The sequence below is a fragment of the Lissotriton vulgaris genome, chromosome 3_1 (assembly GCF_964263255.1).
Source record: "Lissotriton vulgaris chromosome 3_1, aLisVul1.2, whole genome shotgun sequence".
Taxonomy (NCBI): Eukaryota; Metazoa; Chordata; class Amphibia; order Caudata; family Salamandridae; genus Lissotriton; species Lissotriton vulgaris.
The window spans coordinates 377,933,415-377,949,250 of NC_141689.1; the positions used below are offsets into that span (position 1 = coordinate 377,933,415).

The 15,836-nt window shown below is 41.3% G+C and overlaps 1 protein-coding gene across 2 annotated transcripts in view; it reads left to right on the forward strand.

The window, feature by feature from the left end:
* The first annotated feature begins 2,962 nt into the window (after positions 1-2,962).
* The window catches only part of NNT (nicotinamide nucleotide transhydrogenase), a 405,237-nt gene continuing 392,363 nt past the window's right edge, over positions 2,963-15,836 (forward strand). The window contains exons 1-2 of one of the 2 annotated variants that reach the window (XM_086960606.1): positions 2,963-3,101; positions 14,933-15,129. In XM_086960606.1, the coding sequence (XP_086816732.1) occupies positions 14,979-15,129 (151 nt within the window). In that variant the 5' untranslated portion in view covers positions 2,963-3,101; positions 14,933-14,978. Of the gene's footprint in view, positions 3,107-14,932; positions 15,130-15,836 lie in introns of both variants that reach the window. The other variant, XM_086960607.1, reaches the window with a different exon arrangement.

Genomic DNA, 15,836 nt, shown 5'->3' on the forward strand with positions numbered 1-15,836 from the left:
CACCCTCTGAATCCTCCGAAAGACCTTTAAGTGGATCCCCCCTAATCAAGGAAGGCTATCACCCATGCACTCATAACCAGCAGACTGGGCTACGAAAACATCTTCAGAAAGGCGCTCAAGACCTGGCTCTTCGACTGAACAGAGCAGCTCCCCTGCCCCCCACCTCCGCGCCTTGAGACCCTCATGGGTGGGTGGCGCGCTTACAATTCCCCAGATTGATTGATTGACATTACTTTGACTGTTTACTCAAGGCCCTGACAACGCCTTTCACTAACTTTAAACTTTACTGCAGGGAGTTGTCCGTTCTTTATGTTTATACCAATCAACTTCCTCTATAACGGCTATCACAAAGGCTGCCATCCTGAATGCCAGCGCAGATACTGAAAAGGAACTGCTGCCAATTTCCTCACTGTGAATGACTCTTTTTGGGTCTCACGCCACGAAGGGTGTTCTGTTACCTTTGGTTTTTCTTTGCATGTTGTGGGGAGCACCATTTATACTTGCTCACACACGGCAACAGAAACAAATGCAATCTTCCATGCTCCTAGTATGTTGAGGGCAGAAAAGAGCATTTTTAGGCAGCTGTAGCACGCTACTTTAAACGCCCAGTCTCTGAAGCAGGAGGTTTGTTGTTTCTATTCCACAGAAATAACTCACCCTTCAGGTGCGCAGTTCACAAGCAGCTGACACCCGGCATCAGTCACACGCCGCCCACATTGAGCAGTAAATATTCAATCACCTTAAAGGGCTATTTCTTTTGCTTATTTTAACCTTTTATTAGGCCTTCATCCTCCAGATCACTTTTGTCCAAATGTAGCCAGTATTCACATTCTGCAGTTTCAGTATTGTATTATTGTTTATGCTCTAGCATTCTCTCTTCAGCTTTTCTTTTTAGATTTTCAGAGTCCCTCTACGTTATTTTGGTTTCTTCCCTCTCAAAATCTCTCCTCTGTCCACACTATGGGGCCAATTCCGATGTTGGACGGACCTGAGTCCGTCCGACATCGGCCAGGAGCTGTTACCGACCGACCTGCTGTCGTTGGTTACAGCCATGCTAGTACAATGCGACCGAAAATACTTAACAATACAGGCATGCATTCCTAGCGGAAAGCATGCCTGTATTGTTGAAAGCATGGGTACAGTTCATCCCTGCACCCTTGTGCACCCTGTGGCCGGCACCCCAAGGTGCCTGCCACTGGGTGCAGGGATCAACAGAGGGGCACCGTAGGTACCCCAGGCTGCCATCCAGCAGCCTCACACCCATGAGGGCCACCGGAGACAGCTTCCAACTGCCTTTTCGTGCCGGACACACCGGCACGAAAAGGCAATGAAAAGCTGCCATCGAACTCTCTCAGTCGTAAAGAGGCGACTGGGGGAGTACTGAGGGATTTCCGGACTGCGGACAGGCTCGTCGGCAATCCGTAATCGGAATGGTTCAGTCGGAAAGGATTCCGGCCCAGACATTCCCGTTCGACCTAAATCGGAATCGGGCCCTTTGTGTCCACTTTAGATGGGTCTTTCCCGCTTTTTGTTTCTATTCTGTATGTTTTCACGGATCGTTGGTGTGCTTGCCTTAAGCAGTTTCGTACTATGTGCCGGCATACTTTTAACTGGAGTTGTGGAATCTTTCATTAAGTTGGAGATAAAAATCTAGTACCCAGTACCGATCATCAGTTAGTTTGCTAGTTTGCTACTTCTGGGATATTTTTTAACAAAAAAAAAAACCTAATAAACATTATCATGTGCAATGTGAATAGCTCAAACTTTCAGTAAAGTGAGACCTATTGCATTGCAAATGCTTGTATAGAAGCAGCCCCATTTCCTTTAGGGAAAATTTTATTTTTTGCATTGTGGGGCATGTATGCTTTATTGTAGGTTATACAGGTTTACAATTCCTTGTATGTAAAGGAGAGACAAACATGGACAGGATATGGGACTCACTCACCCAAGGACGTACAAAACTTGAGACCTCTACTAAAATTGTTTTTTATTTAATTTGCCATCCTGATACAAATGACACAGACATGATCTATTTCCGGACTGCCTAATGGCCACTAAATAACACCTACAGTCAGAGCTTTAAGTGAGATGAAAAAAATGGGGGCAGTCCTCTCAAAGGGGCGTGACTTGTGTAATTAAGAGTGTAGTTTCAAATACACACAAGCTAAAAACCTGTGCTTAGCATAGTGTGCCGCTCCAAATGTTATTTTGCTATTTCTGTCATTGCATCAAGTTCTATGATACAGCAAGTAACATCGCACCTGACAAAAAAGGACTATTGGCTTGCTTGTTGCATTAAATAGATAAGCAACAACTATGGTTTCGTTAGAAATAATATTGAAAAGGCTTCAGTTCTGAAACGACGAAAGACCTAGACCGAATCTCTTCAAAGTTACACGAAAAGCAGCGAAGAGTGGTACTGCTGCAGTTGCGTTTTTTTCCACCTAGAGTGAGGAGAAAACAATAAACTGTAATGATGGCTCTTACTCCTGATTCATCACGACAAGAACCCAACAGGGACCTGTCTGTTTTAAAGAACGGCATGTGCGGAGCACCGTCAGGACCCGGCCCATTTAAAGCCCTGCCCGCAGTGCCTCCTGCACTTAGTCTAACAATTACATATCAAGACGCTCCTCGAACTTTGCGTCTTCTTGCTGTTCGTGGCTACGATTCTCTGCCGCCAGCAGGCGGCACTGACGTTGTCGCCTTCGGGTAGCATGGATAAACGCTACGTTAACTACAAGCGACATTATAAAAAGACTCCCGCCAATTACCTAGAATACAACCGGTGCACGTGCAACTCATACCCTTCCGGAGCGCAGGACGGATTTATGCAGAACAGTTGCTTCTTCCGGCGACCAAACGTTCAGTTCCGGGGCTGGTCCTTTTCTTTATTTAACCAATCGAAGGATTGATGGAGCATTACGGTCGCTAAACATCTCCTAGTACCGCCCCTTAACGCGTCAATCACTATGAACTAGCTAGCCGATTGCTTCGCTTTGCAATCGCTCATTCAAGTGGGGTAATGTCCTTCATCCTTGGAAGTCGGTGAGAGCCGGCAGTTCTGCAGAGGTGGGAGATCTGCTGTCGGGTGGCGGGAGGTAAGGTGCCTGATTCCGAGGGTTTTCTTGCTTGTTTTGCACCAGGGCGTACCCGTGTTGCAGGTGGCATGCATGCGAGCAGCCACCAACGTGTTCTTTGAGTTAGAAGAAGGTGGTCTCAGAGTTCAAGGTGCCCCGTGTTGGATGTGAGGTCACCTGCCATAGTGTTCCATTGGATTTAGTTCCTGCGATGGGAACTCAGTACAATTCAGTAATTCATATTAGAAAAATAACACGATTTGACACGGTGCTTCTCGTACCTGCACAGTTTTTGCAGGGAAAAAGTTACCCTCAATCCTGAAACCTTTACAGTTTGCAAGCCCCTGAGTCCTGCTACCGGCTGTGCATGGTTAAGCTCCCTTTTTTAATGGGCCATTTCTTTGTACATTATTTTCAGCTCGCGCACATAAATGTATAAACATCAAAAACTGTGTTGGGAACCGATTGAGTGTGCAAAGAATGGTCACACTTACTTCACATTGTTAGGGCCCGTTCTCATAACGCTTAAGGAGGGGGTGTTCAAAGATACTTTGCTACTGAGCAATTTAATAACAATTATACTTAAGGATGTGTTATTACAGACCCCTAACAAATAAAGAGTACACTTAAAGTCTGTTGTGAATCTAATGGGTAAAAATGGTACGCCGATGAAGTGACTATCTTACTCTACTAGTTCTTTAAGAGGGCCCAGCAAATCCTAGAAAACTTGAGACACCCTGTCAAGCCTAGCTTTCTATTTCTGGCCTCTGGCTTCAGGATTGAGATTCAAAGAAAACTGCTCTCCGCACTATGAACAGAAATAGACCAGGGAGGGGTGCAGAGGTCGTGATTGCTTAGGGGTACGGATTTTTATTTGAGAGGGTTCTTTAAGCTCCCGCTTTTCTGCTCTGGTTTCCCATCAGTTACACGATGGTCCTAAAAAGGCAAGAATTCCTGTCCAGTGAACCAACAACAGTTTCCGTTACTGGGTTGCTGTTCATTAGTTCAGTATACCGCGTTTGTTGCCTATCAGACAAATGCATAACACGTCACTCCTTCTCAGAGTGGTGAATTAATGTTTAACAATATGGTCTTTATGTTGCACTATTAGCTATGTACTCTAAATAGAAAAATACTTTTTAATCATCTAAACTGGTTCTCGCTTCGTTGACCTTGGAAGGAAGAAAGATTTTGGGCCTGATTAAAAGTTGTGCGGTTAATTCCGACCCTTGCATAAACTCCTGTTTACGCACGTGTTGGAATTAAAAGTTTTTAGGTATTTAATGCATCTGATCATTACCGCATGCGGTAGATAACTCAACCTTCGTTAAATTTCGTCAGGTCAAACCTGCCCAAATATATCTTGCTGTATGAAAAGACCGACTCACTGCGGGAAGTGAAAAATATACAAAGGCTTTTTCAGTTTCTTTGAAACATAGAATCATTTTTTTATCATGTCTAATAGAAACGGGGTATTTTTCAAGTTTTTCTAAAACGTTACGCAAGTCTTAGCTACTCATAAATTGTTAACATTTGTAAAACTATTTTCTAATAAACACTAAAAGAAAAAGACGTTGCTTGACCAAGCATTTCTTTTTCACCAGGTGTAAGGCACAGTGCGTCTAGTCAGCTTTTTCCCCCATTGTCATTTATTTGATGTGCTATTGTTGTGCTGTACCTGATGTATTGGAATTGTTAATGATTTCCCTTTCAGAACTACATGTGAAACTCACGGCTTGTTAGCTAATGCATTTGTGTAACTTTACAATTACAAGATACCCTTGCTTTGCTATTTGTAAACATATCTAAATAAGCTCTTATTCTTTGTAAAATGATTTTGTTGTTGTCATACTAAATGGGACCACGACAACCTCCTCCTTAGTAACAGTACGCATTTATAAATAAACAAGTGAATCACTTAAAAGTGCTCCCTGGTATTTTCTTCCTCCCCCTCTGATCTACGTCTCCTCTCCACCTCTGCTGTTGCTAACACAGGGAGCCCATTTTGCCCTGCCCAGAAAGACCCTACCTCAAAACTTACAGTAACCATCTGTCTCAACTCTTTCCCCTCCCAAACACTTTGTAACACCCATGTATTATATAATAGACAGTTGGTCTGTAGCTATGTTTGTACTTTGCAAATTCTTATGCTTACTATGTTTAAAAAAGAAAGGACTGAAACATTCTCAGTTTGGAATGCTTTGTTTGGATGGAGATCCCAGTGTTTGTCTGATGTTTTCACCATCTGAACCCAAAGCTGGCCTCCCTCTTTATATCGTACCTCTGGAAATCCATTAAGGGTCACCCTGTAGAAATGTTCCAAGGTTAGTAGATGCTGCATGTTGCTGCTTTGGCTTGGTATGTTGCGGATACACATGTGGCCAAATTCTCCTACTTTAAAATTTTAAAGATTGCTCTGAATGTGCACGATTACAATGAATACAAGTTGTCTTTATCAGAATGTGCTAGACATCAAGCTTTATTTTACCTACACAGGGCAATAGTTGGCTGTCATAGCTGGTGGATGCATAGTTTGCAGTTTCTTTGTGCGGCAGTGTGCTCCTAAAGCCACTACCCAATGAAGTGGATATCATTTTTAGCTTTGGCTGGACAGTGCAGCTATTTTTTTATTATTATATATAAATTTGTAAAGCGCTCAGCTACCAGTAGGTTTCCCGGCGCTATTTGCTTACCTATTAACTACTATTTAAGGTATTCTTTGCCTGTTCATAGATGAGTAGAGCTTTCTCACCTGATGCTATAGTCTATTTTATTGGACCAGTCTTCCTCCTTTGGGATGCTCGCTGGGCAATAAATTAGGAAATGTATATTTGAAAGGTACACTCTATCATCACATCCAATACTTTAACTCATAGATTTATCTTCTAAAGAAAGCAAACTTTTTTTCTTTTTACTTCAGCAGTCCTTTTTTAATACTTTATTCAGGACTCACAATGGAATCCGCACCTGTTTGCTTTGCCAATGATTAGCTCTTGCCGTTCTTTGCTTTATTTTCCTCCTATATAGTTATCCTTTTTTTAGTCCTAGAGCACATTGTAGGAAGTAGTCATTGTTTTGTTTTAGGAACCTATTTGCTTTCAATACCATCTTTTGGATAATGCTGTAAGGCATCTTAAATGGTTAGATGCTTTTCCCCTCTGTGCTCTCTAATTGGCTAGCCAGTGAGCTTCATGTGATTCATAACATATCAAATGCAGTTCTCACAATATCAATATGCATTTAGAGTAACTTAGTCACCCAAAACTTTACATACTCTCACTTTAACCAAACCATATCCACATTTTTAGATATTCAGCTGCCATTATATTTTACCATCGTCTGGAAACCAGTATGACTGTAAAATGTAAGTTTTCTTCAGCATCTCAAGGTTTCAATTAAAATAACTGTCTTGTTAACGGTCTCTGTCACTCTATAATTTTCTCGTACCTAATCCCTCCAGAATTTCTCATAATCCTCACACCCAATTGCTTTATTTTGATGGCTTTTCTGATTCTTCACCTACCACTGTCTGCTTCAGTCACATCTCTAAAAGTGCTTTTTCTTCCTCCTGTTAGGTATTTAGTTTACAAACCTTTCTAACGATTCCTCTTACAACTTTAACCAAAGTAACAATTCTTTCCCCCTCTCACCAGCTTATGCCCAGTTGTCCAAAGGACCACTTTTTTAGACTCACGTATGATAATTCACACTTTAAAATCATCCATTGCTGCATACCCTGCTCCTGGTAGCCGTTATTTACGAAATTCGATCATAACTTTCGTCTCTCAACAAATCTTGACTGTCTACCAGTTTGCTTTTCATTTCACTAGCACTTTTTTTTTTAAAAAAAAGCTCGATACTCAAGCTCTGTCTCTGAATGCAGACTTCGGATCTGCAACAACGACTTTTCTCTCAATCCATGTATAAAATGCAGACACATCTCTTCTTAACCTTCTTTGCAGCCAAAATAAGACTGTAAAACGTTGTACTTTCTGATACTCTATTCTTTCCTGTCAGTTTTGATCTATTTAATTTTTTATACCCACTCCTAAAATGTGTTCATTAAACTCTTATTATAATCCTGCTTTCCCATCTAAAGTCTTTTTTCTTTACTCACACAATTGTAGTTCAATTTCTTCTCCAACTTTCTCTTGATATCTTGCTGTAGTAAGTAGTGTGTATAATCTCCTTCCTGGATACTGGGACCCAAGAAGGTTGGTGCACACCCCGGCATATCGTGCCAGCACTTTAATCACCACAACAAAATCCAATAAAGTGCGCTCCCAGGAAGAAAGCAGGCAAAACACAAAATAGTTGTCCAGGTTTATTCCACACAATGCGTTTCGGTGAGAGTGTGTGTATATATATATATATATATATATATATATATATATATATATATATATATATATATATATATATATATATATATGTATGTATATATGTATGTATTTCAGTAATAAATGTTACTTACCTTTTTTCAGAACTGCGATCTGCAACAAATCAATACTTTTATTTGTATTCTAATGTTACTCATTCTTTGATTTGAAAAGTTAATAAAATGACGTCCATATGCATAATCCAGTCTCTGGGATTTGTGGTGAGTAATTCATTTCAGTGTATAGTGAGCAAGACGGAGTGAAGTCTATTGGTGGTTTTCTACTTTGGCTAAGTATATTATAAGTGTACTTGCCATCTTTGAACTCTCAGATGCTACATTCTAATTTCAGCACCCATTGTGAAAGCATCAAACTACTAGAATATCTAGTTTTTTAGAAATGTTAACATTACTAAATATTAACAATAGAAGATAATTTCCATCTGCCTTCCGTTGACCCCCAGGGTTCATTCTCTTTTATCAAACCTATAGAGTAGCAGCAGACTTTATTCCTTAATATCACATTTAAAAACAAAAGTTGGCGCAGTTGGGTCCCTCATGTAGGTGCTCACGAGGCACTAATGTGAAAGGGTGGAGAAATAATCAGTAGATTTATAGAGCGCTATTTGTCCCCTGTGGGGGTATCCAGGTGCTCTATAAAAAGAAACTGTGAGATGGCTTCAATTATAGAACAGTGCAGTAAGTGGATGATAGGGGAAGAGAAGAGCAATTAAGGAATGGTGAATACAATATTTTTTTTTTTTAAAAAAGATCCATTGTGACAGATTTGATGAACAGCGTGGGAAGTGAACAGTGTAAAAAGTGAGCACAAAAGAAAAAGGGTAGTTCATAGGAGCCTCTCATATCCACATGCTAGAAAGAAACCAACATTGGCAAAGCCTCTATGTCTGGCATTGGCTGCTAGCCCTTTGACTTTGTCAGTGCTTGTTTTGTCATGCATTTTGTGAATGTTTATTGTTGGGGGAGCTGCCTGGCCCTAGGCAATTTAAAAATAAAAACAAAAATAGCTAAAAACCAATTTTTGGTCTCAAAAAGCACACGTTAACATAGTAGTGCATGGCACTGAAGTAAACTACACTGAGGTGCTCCTTCTGAATGAACGAAATGCTGTCACTCACAACGAAGTTAGCCAGTGGCTAAAATGGGCTGTCTCATTACCCCATGCTGTATATTTTAGTGAATGGAAGAACAGTGTGAATGACAAACCGACAAACCAATGGATGTAGAGGGATGACAGAAAGAAAGCCTGTGTAAGTATATTATATGTTTACATTTTAATAACGGCAAAAGGCATTGCTAATTCAAGACTTAAGAAAGGACAGTGACAGAGGTTTGCCCTGTGCATAAACACACCAAATATAAAGACTTGGTATTAGACAGCAATTGGAACTGTAGTCTAGAATCCGCAGGCGGCAAGGTTGCTGCAACACGCCTGAATCCCACAGTTTACATTCTGATGGTTATTTTAAGAAAAGCCAGAAAGTTTACATAATCAATTCATCCTTAAAGCAAGCTGGAAATGATGCCTCTCACCGTTTTCCCCTTCATTTTTTTAATTGTCGGCAGTACGCTGTAGTGTGTCTGTATTCAGGTCACTAGGCACATTTTGGCAAGTGGCCTGGGAGTATGAAAGATGGGCTTTCTTCTTCTCCAGTCATTGCTAGTCCGAAATGGAATGTTCGCTCAGAATTGTAAGTGTAAAGTAGCAAGAAAGGCCTTGCTTGCTACCTCCTGCTTACGGAAGGGAGTAGCCTGCTCACGTGGTCAACCCGCCCATTAATTCCTGAAGGTCGAATGGTCAGGGTGTTAATGCAACCCAGCTCTCCAAGGCTCTGTAGGTCATTTTGGATGTGCTTTAAGAATCACATGCTCTGAGGTGGTCATGTTCACGTAGCTATTATTTGATTTGCTGCGTAAACTTACTGCGTGTGGTTCAATTATCACTTAAACATGGAGTTTTCTAAGAGCTGGACAATTAATCATAAAAAGATAAGCATTGGCAAAGCCAATATGTCTAGCTTTCATTTGGAGTCATGATTAAATATGTTGAAAAATAAAAAACCTGTTACAGTGAGAAAAAAAACTTTCTCTATTCAACACTCCAGTGGGAAAAATAATTAAATGTTTGACAGTTCAATGTATTATTGAGATTTAAAATAGTTAAGCACTGAAATGAATGTGGAATGACTCGCCAAATAGCTACTAGCAAGAAGTGGTAAAGGGATTCTCTTTTGAATGTAAATGTACAGGAATTTATATAGCGCAAATCACCGAGCGGTTTCTAAGCACTTGCTTAGGGAACCCATCCTGGTATTCCCCTGTGAGATAACCCCGGCAGGGTATCCGCAAGGTGAAAGCCAGGCATCCCACCGCGAGGGGCCGTTGTGGTGATTAAGCAAGCTATTGCCCAGAGTCGCAGAGTGTGAACCCGTGAATCGAGTAGGCACCGGAGCGAGAATTGTCGAGTCCATTGACATTTTAGGATTCAAGACCCCATCGAGCCGGGAATTGAACCCTGGTCACGGGCTGACCTCTACTTCCAGGTCTGCCTCCTCTAACCAGTGAGCCACACTTCTCCACAGAGAGCCATAGCCTACTCAAATTAATTTTAAGACTTGGGTTCAGCTGTAGGAACTCACTAGGATTGCAAAACCTGCAATGTGGTTAATCACAGGGTTTGCAACAAGTAAGTTTATTTAAATTTTTTAAATGTAATAAACCCATTTAGCGATTTGGTAAATGTGACCATAAGGGGACCCTTCCCCTTTGTGAATGGTAGAAAAACAGTTTTTTGCGTAGGCAGTAGTCTCAAGGACCACTGCCTCTTAAAAAACAAAACAAAAAAAAAAACATTGTTTTAAACCTTTTTTTTTATCATCCTATTTTTCTTTAAGAACAGCGAGCTGCATTTTGATTTTTTTTTATTTATTTAAAAGCATTCACAGACATAGTGGTCTGCTGACTCCAGCAGGCCACTATCCCTGAGATGAGAGCGAATTGTTGTGTGTTTCAATTTGCATCCTACGTCATCAGTATTCATGAGGTAGATGGGACCATTTTTGGGTTCTGGTGGTGGTCTTGATGGCTCCTGGTCACACAGGGACGTGTTGTAACAGATATAATAAACAACATTAGACGCTGTGCTGGCAATATAACTGGTGTACCTCAAGCACTCAGCCAGACTGCTCATTTGTGCCTTTGACATTTGGCCTTGGTGTGTGAGTTAAAGATTGTGAAATTAAATAACATATTTATGAAGAAATTGGCACTCATGAAGGCTGGTGTAGTGTCATGACAAAGAAATCAGGCTCTACTGTCGGCTTTGAGAAAAGTAGTGGTACAGTTGAAGGGACACTGAAAACGTACCATTAAAAAAAATATATATATTAATGTAATTTTAAAGTACCACTTGAACCATAGAGGCTTCAGGTGTTAGGGTAGGCGGGTACAAGATTTGCATGCGTAACAAAGAATTATGCAGAAATGTACGTGAAGCGTCAGTTTTAATATCAATTTCCACATGAGTCCTTGACCCTGGTGAACCAGGGCTAGAGGTTAATGAAGGACTACCAGAAAAGAGCAGTAGGCGTATATTCATAGAAGATGCGGTGAGATAGGTTCAGTGAGACGAAGGTAAATGGAAAAGTGAGAGCTATTTAGCTTTTTTTCTTGAATTTAAGGAGGGGCGGCTGGTCTGGGTTGGGAGAAGTTCATTCTAAAGAGAGCATGCAAGGGACCAGAAAGCTAGTATTTCTTGTGGGTATTTCAAGAATAAGTTGATTTATGTGGCACACCCTGCTCGAGTGAAATTTTCAGCTAGAAACAGGTTTCATTTTTGAATATTTACTTTGTTGATTATGTAGGTATTCACAAGGAACATCACGAATAAAAAGGAACCAATGGAAAAAGGTGTATGGTGGTGTTAGAAATTGGGTCTTCGGTGGCAGAGATATGCACTCTGTTCAAGTCAGGTTCACAATCCTAGTCAGGGTAAGGGAGATGCACACTAAAAATTACCTGTGCTCATCCTCTGGTAGATGGGCTTTATTGCTCTTTGCCAATCTAAAAAGGCAGTTTGTAAAGTACACACACCTACCTACCTCCACTACACACACACACCTACCAACCTCCACTACACACACCTACCAACCTCCACTACACACACCTACCAACCTCCACTACACACACCTACCAACCTCCACTACACACACCTACCAACCTCCACTACACACACCTACCTACCTCTACTACACACACGCACACCTACCTCCACAGGCGAGCATGCACATCTACCAACCTACCTCCATGCACACCTAACTAACTCCCCTCCACAAACCTACCGCCCCACTCCACACACCTACATCTACTCTACACACACACCTACCTCCATTCCCCACACCTACCTCTGTGTGTGTGTGTGTGTGTGTGTGTGTGTGTGTATGTATATATATATATATCACACACACCTACCTCTACCCAAACACAAATACTACACACAGGTTTAGAAAAATGGAGAAGAATTGTATGAAAAAAACAAGACCAAAATGTCAAAAATCCAGTAAGTAGAACCGGAGTTATGAATATTAATAAATAAATGTAGTGCTTTGAAGTCCATATTGCTAAGAGGTTAATTGAGGTCACGCTGGCCCGAGACAAGCCCAAAAGTTCACACCACCGTGATGGAGGGCAGGCCGGCTACAGGACTTGTGTAGGTCCCGCTGAGAAAGTACCTTGGATGGAGGAAAGCGTCTATGCTTCAGTTCCGATCCGCACAGGCGACGAAGAACCCATTTACGATGCAAGCAATGCGTTGTCGTCAGCCGTGCAGTTCATTGAAGCAATGCCGTCGATCAGCTCTCGCAACGGTGTCGAAGAGCAATGCGTTGGTTGCGATTGGCGCACAGTCATCACTGCGCTGGTTTTTGATGATTCTGGACAGCAGAAAATCACCTTCAGGGACCCATGAGTGGATTCGCACCACTTGGCAGGGCTCAGGGATGACCGGGTCCAGCAGTTGTGGAAGAGTTAAAGGAAGTCTTTGATGGCCCTGAGTCTACATAACGGGGGGCAAGCAAGCCCTTGGACTCACTCTGGGGTCAAGTGAGATGGGTCCCGTCCTTGTTCTCCACATGGCAGAAATCAGCAGGGCTTCACAGCAAAGCAGAAGAGCAGTTCTTCCAGAGCAGCAGAAAAGTAGTGTGGCAATCCTTGTAACGCAGCAGTCTACGTCTGGCAGAGTTCATCCCAGGTCCAGTAGTGCACTATCTTGTCTGGGTCAGAGCCCCAGTACATATACCCAAATGTGCCTTTGAAAAGGGGGGGTGACTTCAAAGCAGGCTGTTGTAGTGCACAGGTGCCCTTTCATCACAGTTCTCTCTGCCAGACAATGTGTGGGGGATAATTAGCCCTTTGTGTGGGAAACAGGACAGTCTAAACAGGTATAAGTGTCTGCTCCCCCCAGGAACAGCTATCTGAATGCAGATGAGTTCTGTCATACTCATCCTTCCTGTGTTTGTGACTGTCTAGAGGAAATGCAGAAAGTGTAGCTGTTGCTCATCCCAGATGTGAATTGGAGACAGGCTGCAGACACATGGAGCCAAGTTAAGAGAAGAGAAATGCTCACTTTCTAAAAATGACATTTCTAAAATAGTAATGTTAAATCCAACTTTACCATTAAAAAGGATTTATCAATAGTATTCCAAACATATGAAACATGATGCAGCTACTCCCTTTCTAATAAGGAATTACAGCTTAAAAGTGTATTACAGAATTCTCACTGCTAGACTATGAGAGGAGGAGGCCTCACAGTAGTAAGAAAAGGAATTTAGCTGTTTGTCACTACCGGGACATATAAAACTTAGACGTACTTGTCCTACCTTTTACTTGCACAGTGTAGTAATGAGGTCCACACGGTGTAAGGTTCCAGAACATTTAATAAGTTAAATTCAACACAAGTGCTCCCAGCTTGACAGGATCGTAACTGATCAACATTCTAATGCTGCCTCCAGTGACAGCATGGGCCATACCAAATGGGGAGGGAGCAGGAGGGGGGAAACTGGAGGGAGTGGGTGATACCAAGTGCCAAGTTACAACACACAGCATCCTATCCTTCGGGCTAACTAGGGTCTACTTTATTGGTTACTTATGTGTAATAAATTGGAAGTTTAAGGCTTGGTAAGTGGTCTAAAATGCCAAGTCGAAGTGGCAGTAAACTGCTGACACAGGCGTTGAAACGGCAGGCATGAGACAAGTTTGAAAGACTAATGTGTATGTGGCACAACCAGTGCTGCAGGCCTTCTAGTAGCATTTAGATTACAGGCCCCGATATATGGTACACCACTTTACAAGGGACCCATTAGTAAACTAGTGCTCACAGTCCTATGGAAAACAAAAAGAGGAGGAGGAAGGGCAAAAGTTTAGGGTGACCCTTCAGGGATGGTCATTTTTCAACAGAGTACTATAGAATGAATGCCGACGTTTATTATGCTCTATTAAAATGAATTTTTGTGTCTTCACTTTGTAAACTGTCTTTCTCCGCATTTCCAATGTGATGAGTGTTTAGAGGCAGAATGATTTCGAACAGAATGTCCCTTTAATGAGTTTATGGGAAGAACGGAGTGGGTTGGTGGAAGACATTTCTAGTAGGTTCTTATCTTAAGATGTTATTGGCTTTCTTGCTGTAGCTTTTCCTTTTATTCATTGGGAGTCAAAAAGACTAACTTATGAAATACTTCTTACCTTAACTTCTGAAGTATATGATTAAAATAGTTAAGTAAAAGCATGTGCGTTCTACTTGAGCTTACAAAGCAGAAATACTTGCAAAGAAATCCCCTGTCAGCATCCTGGTCTACTTGATTAGCTGCTTAAGTGTTCTATCAAAGCCATCTCGTGCCAATCAAATATTTATGGCATTGAACAAGCGTGCGCCATTAAATATCCCTGGTATTTTTGATTGTTGTGTACTGTAAAATCGGAACCTTACAAAAAGCTGGCAAAGTTTTCAACCACAAGCTACCTATTTATCAGGCTTCTTTCAAACTATACAAACTGGAACTAAAGGTGTGTTCTAATGGGATGTTGTTGCTGTCAGCACTGTCTACTAGAGGTCTCTTCTCTTAAATTTCAGTTGGCCTGCCTGGCTTACAGGACATTACAATGATTAAACTTAATTTTGTTTGGTTCTCTTAGCAAATAAGTGACATGCCCCATTATATTCAAGATGCGACTTGATCCAGCTATAAACCAGAACCATTCTTTATTCTGGGCGACACGTTTTAATTTTTTTCTTCTGACCATCCGATTCCTTATACCTGTTCATAGAAATTAAACCATATAACAACGTGTAAGGTTTTGTAGTTCTGTCCGAATTTAGCAGATATTTACTCACTAAATAAATGTTTTTAATTTGGTTTCAAATGATGCTTAATTTTGTTTTTATGTCTGATGTTATTAGGTGAAGAACAAGAAGTGGCAGACCTCTGTAAGATCTAGTAACCACCATGGCAGGCCTTCTGCGCACAGTAGCCACGAGCTGCTCCAGTCCTCTTTTCAGCGGTGTGACTTCACTTAAGTTGCAGACTGTAAAAATACCATGTTTGCGTACTCTTCGAACCCATCAAGTGCTTTGGTGCCAACAGACTATTAAACAAGGTAAGCCTCTATTAGCATTGTGGACTTACATAAATGTTATGTGTTTGCATATACCGCATCTCACTAACGTCTATTTCATTAGGGAAATGAGGCAGTTCATGCGGTGTGTGTCGGGTATTCAGTTCCAGCTATTGGCCAAATTCACAATCTAGTTAAATATTGTCCAATTATTTTCTGCCCCAAGATGTGATGAGTAAGGACGAGTGATTCTCATAGTATTCGTTAGGCTACATTTTGTGAATGTTAGGAATCTTTTTTTTCCTATCACTCATTACCGTTGTTGTACACCGCTATGTGTTCCAGTATTAACTCGAAGGCAAGGATCAGGTAGCTGTCTGGTTCTGTGCAGCTTGCTCTGATGCACTTCGGGTGTTTGCTGTTAAAGAAGACCCTAGAAGTGTTTTATTTTGTGCAGTGCTCAGCTATATAATGGTTATCATATTTGGAATTTTCCTTCCATTCCCTGCTTAACAAATGTCTGTTCTAAAACATTAAGCATCTGATATAGGAACAAAGTGTGCCTGTATGTCAAAATTAGTTTGATCTTCTTTTGGACCAGGCTGAGATATTTTGGGTCAGAAAGTAACGGCTAAAACATGATTGCAGATAATCCTCATAGAGAAAGTTCTGTGTTTGGTATAATCTGTATCCTTTTCATAAACAAGATAACACGAGGGCCTCTGGATCCGCCATTAATTAGTACATTT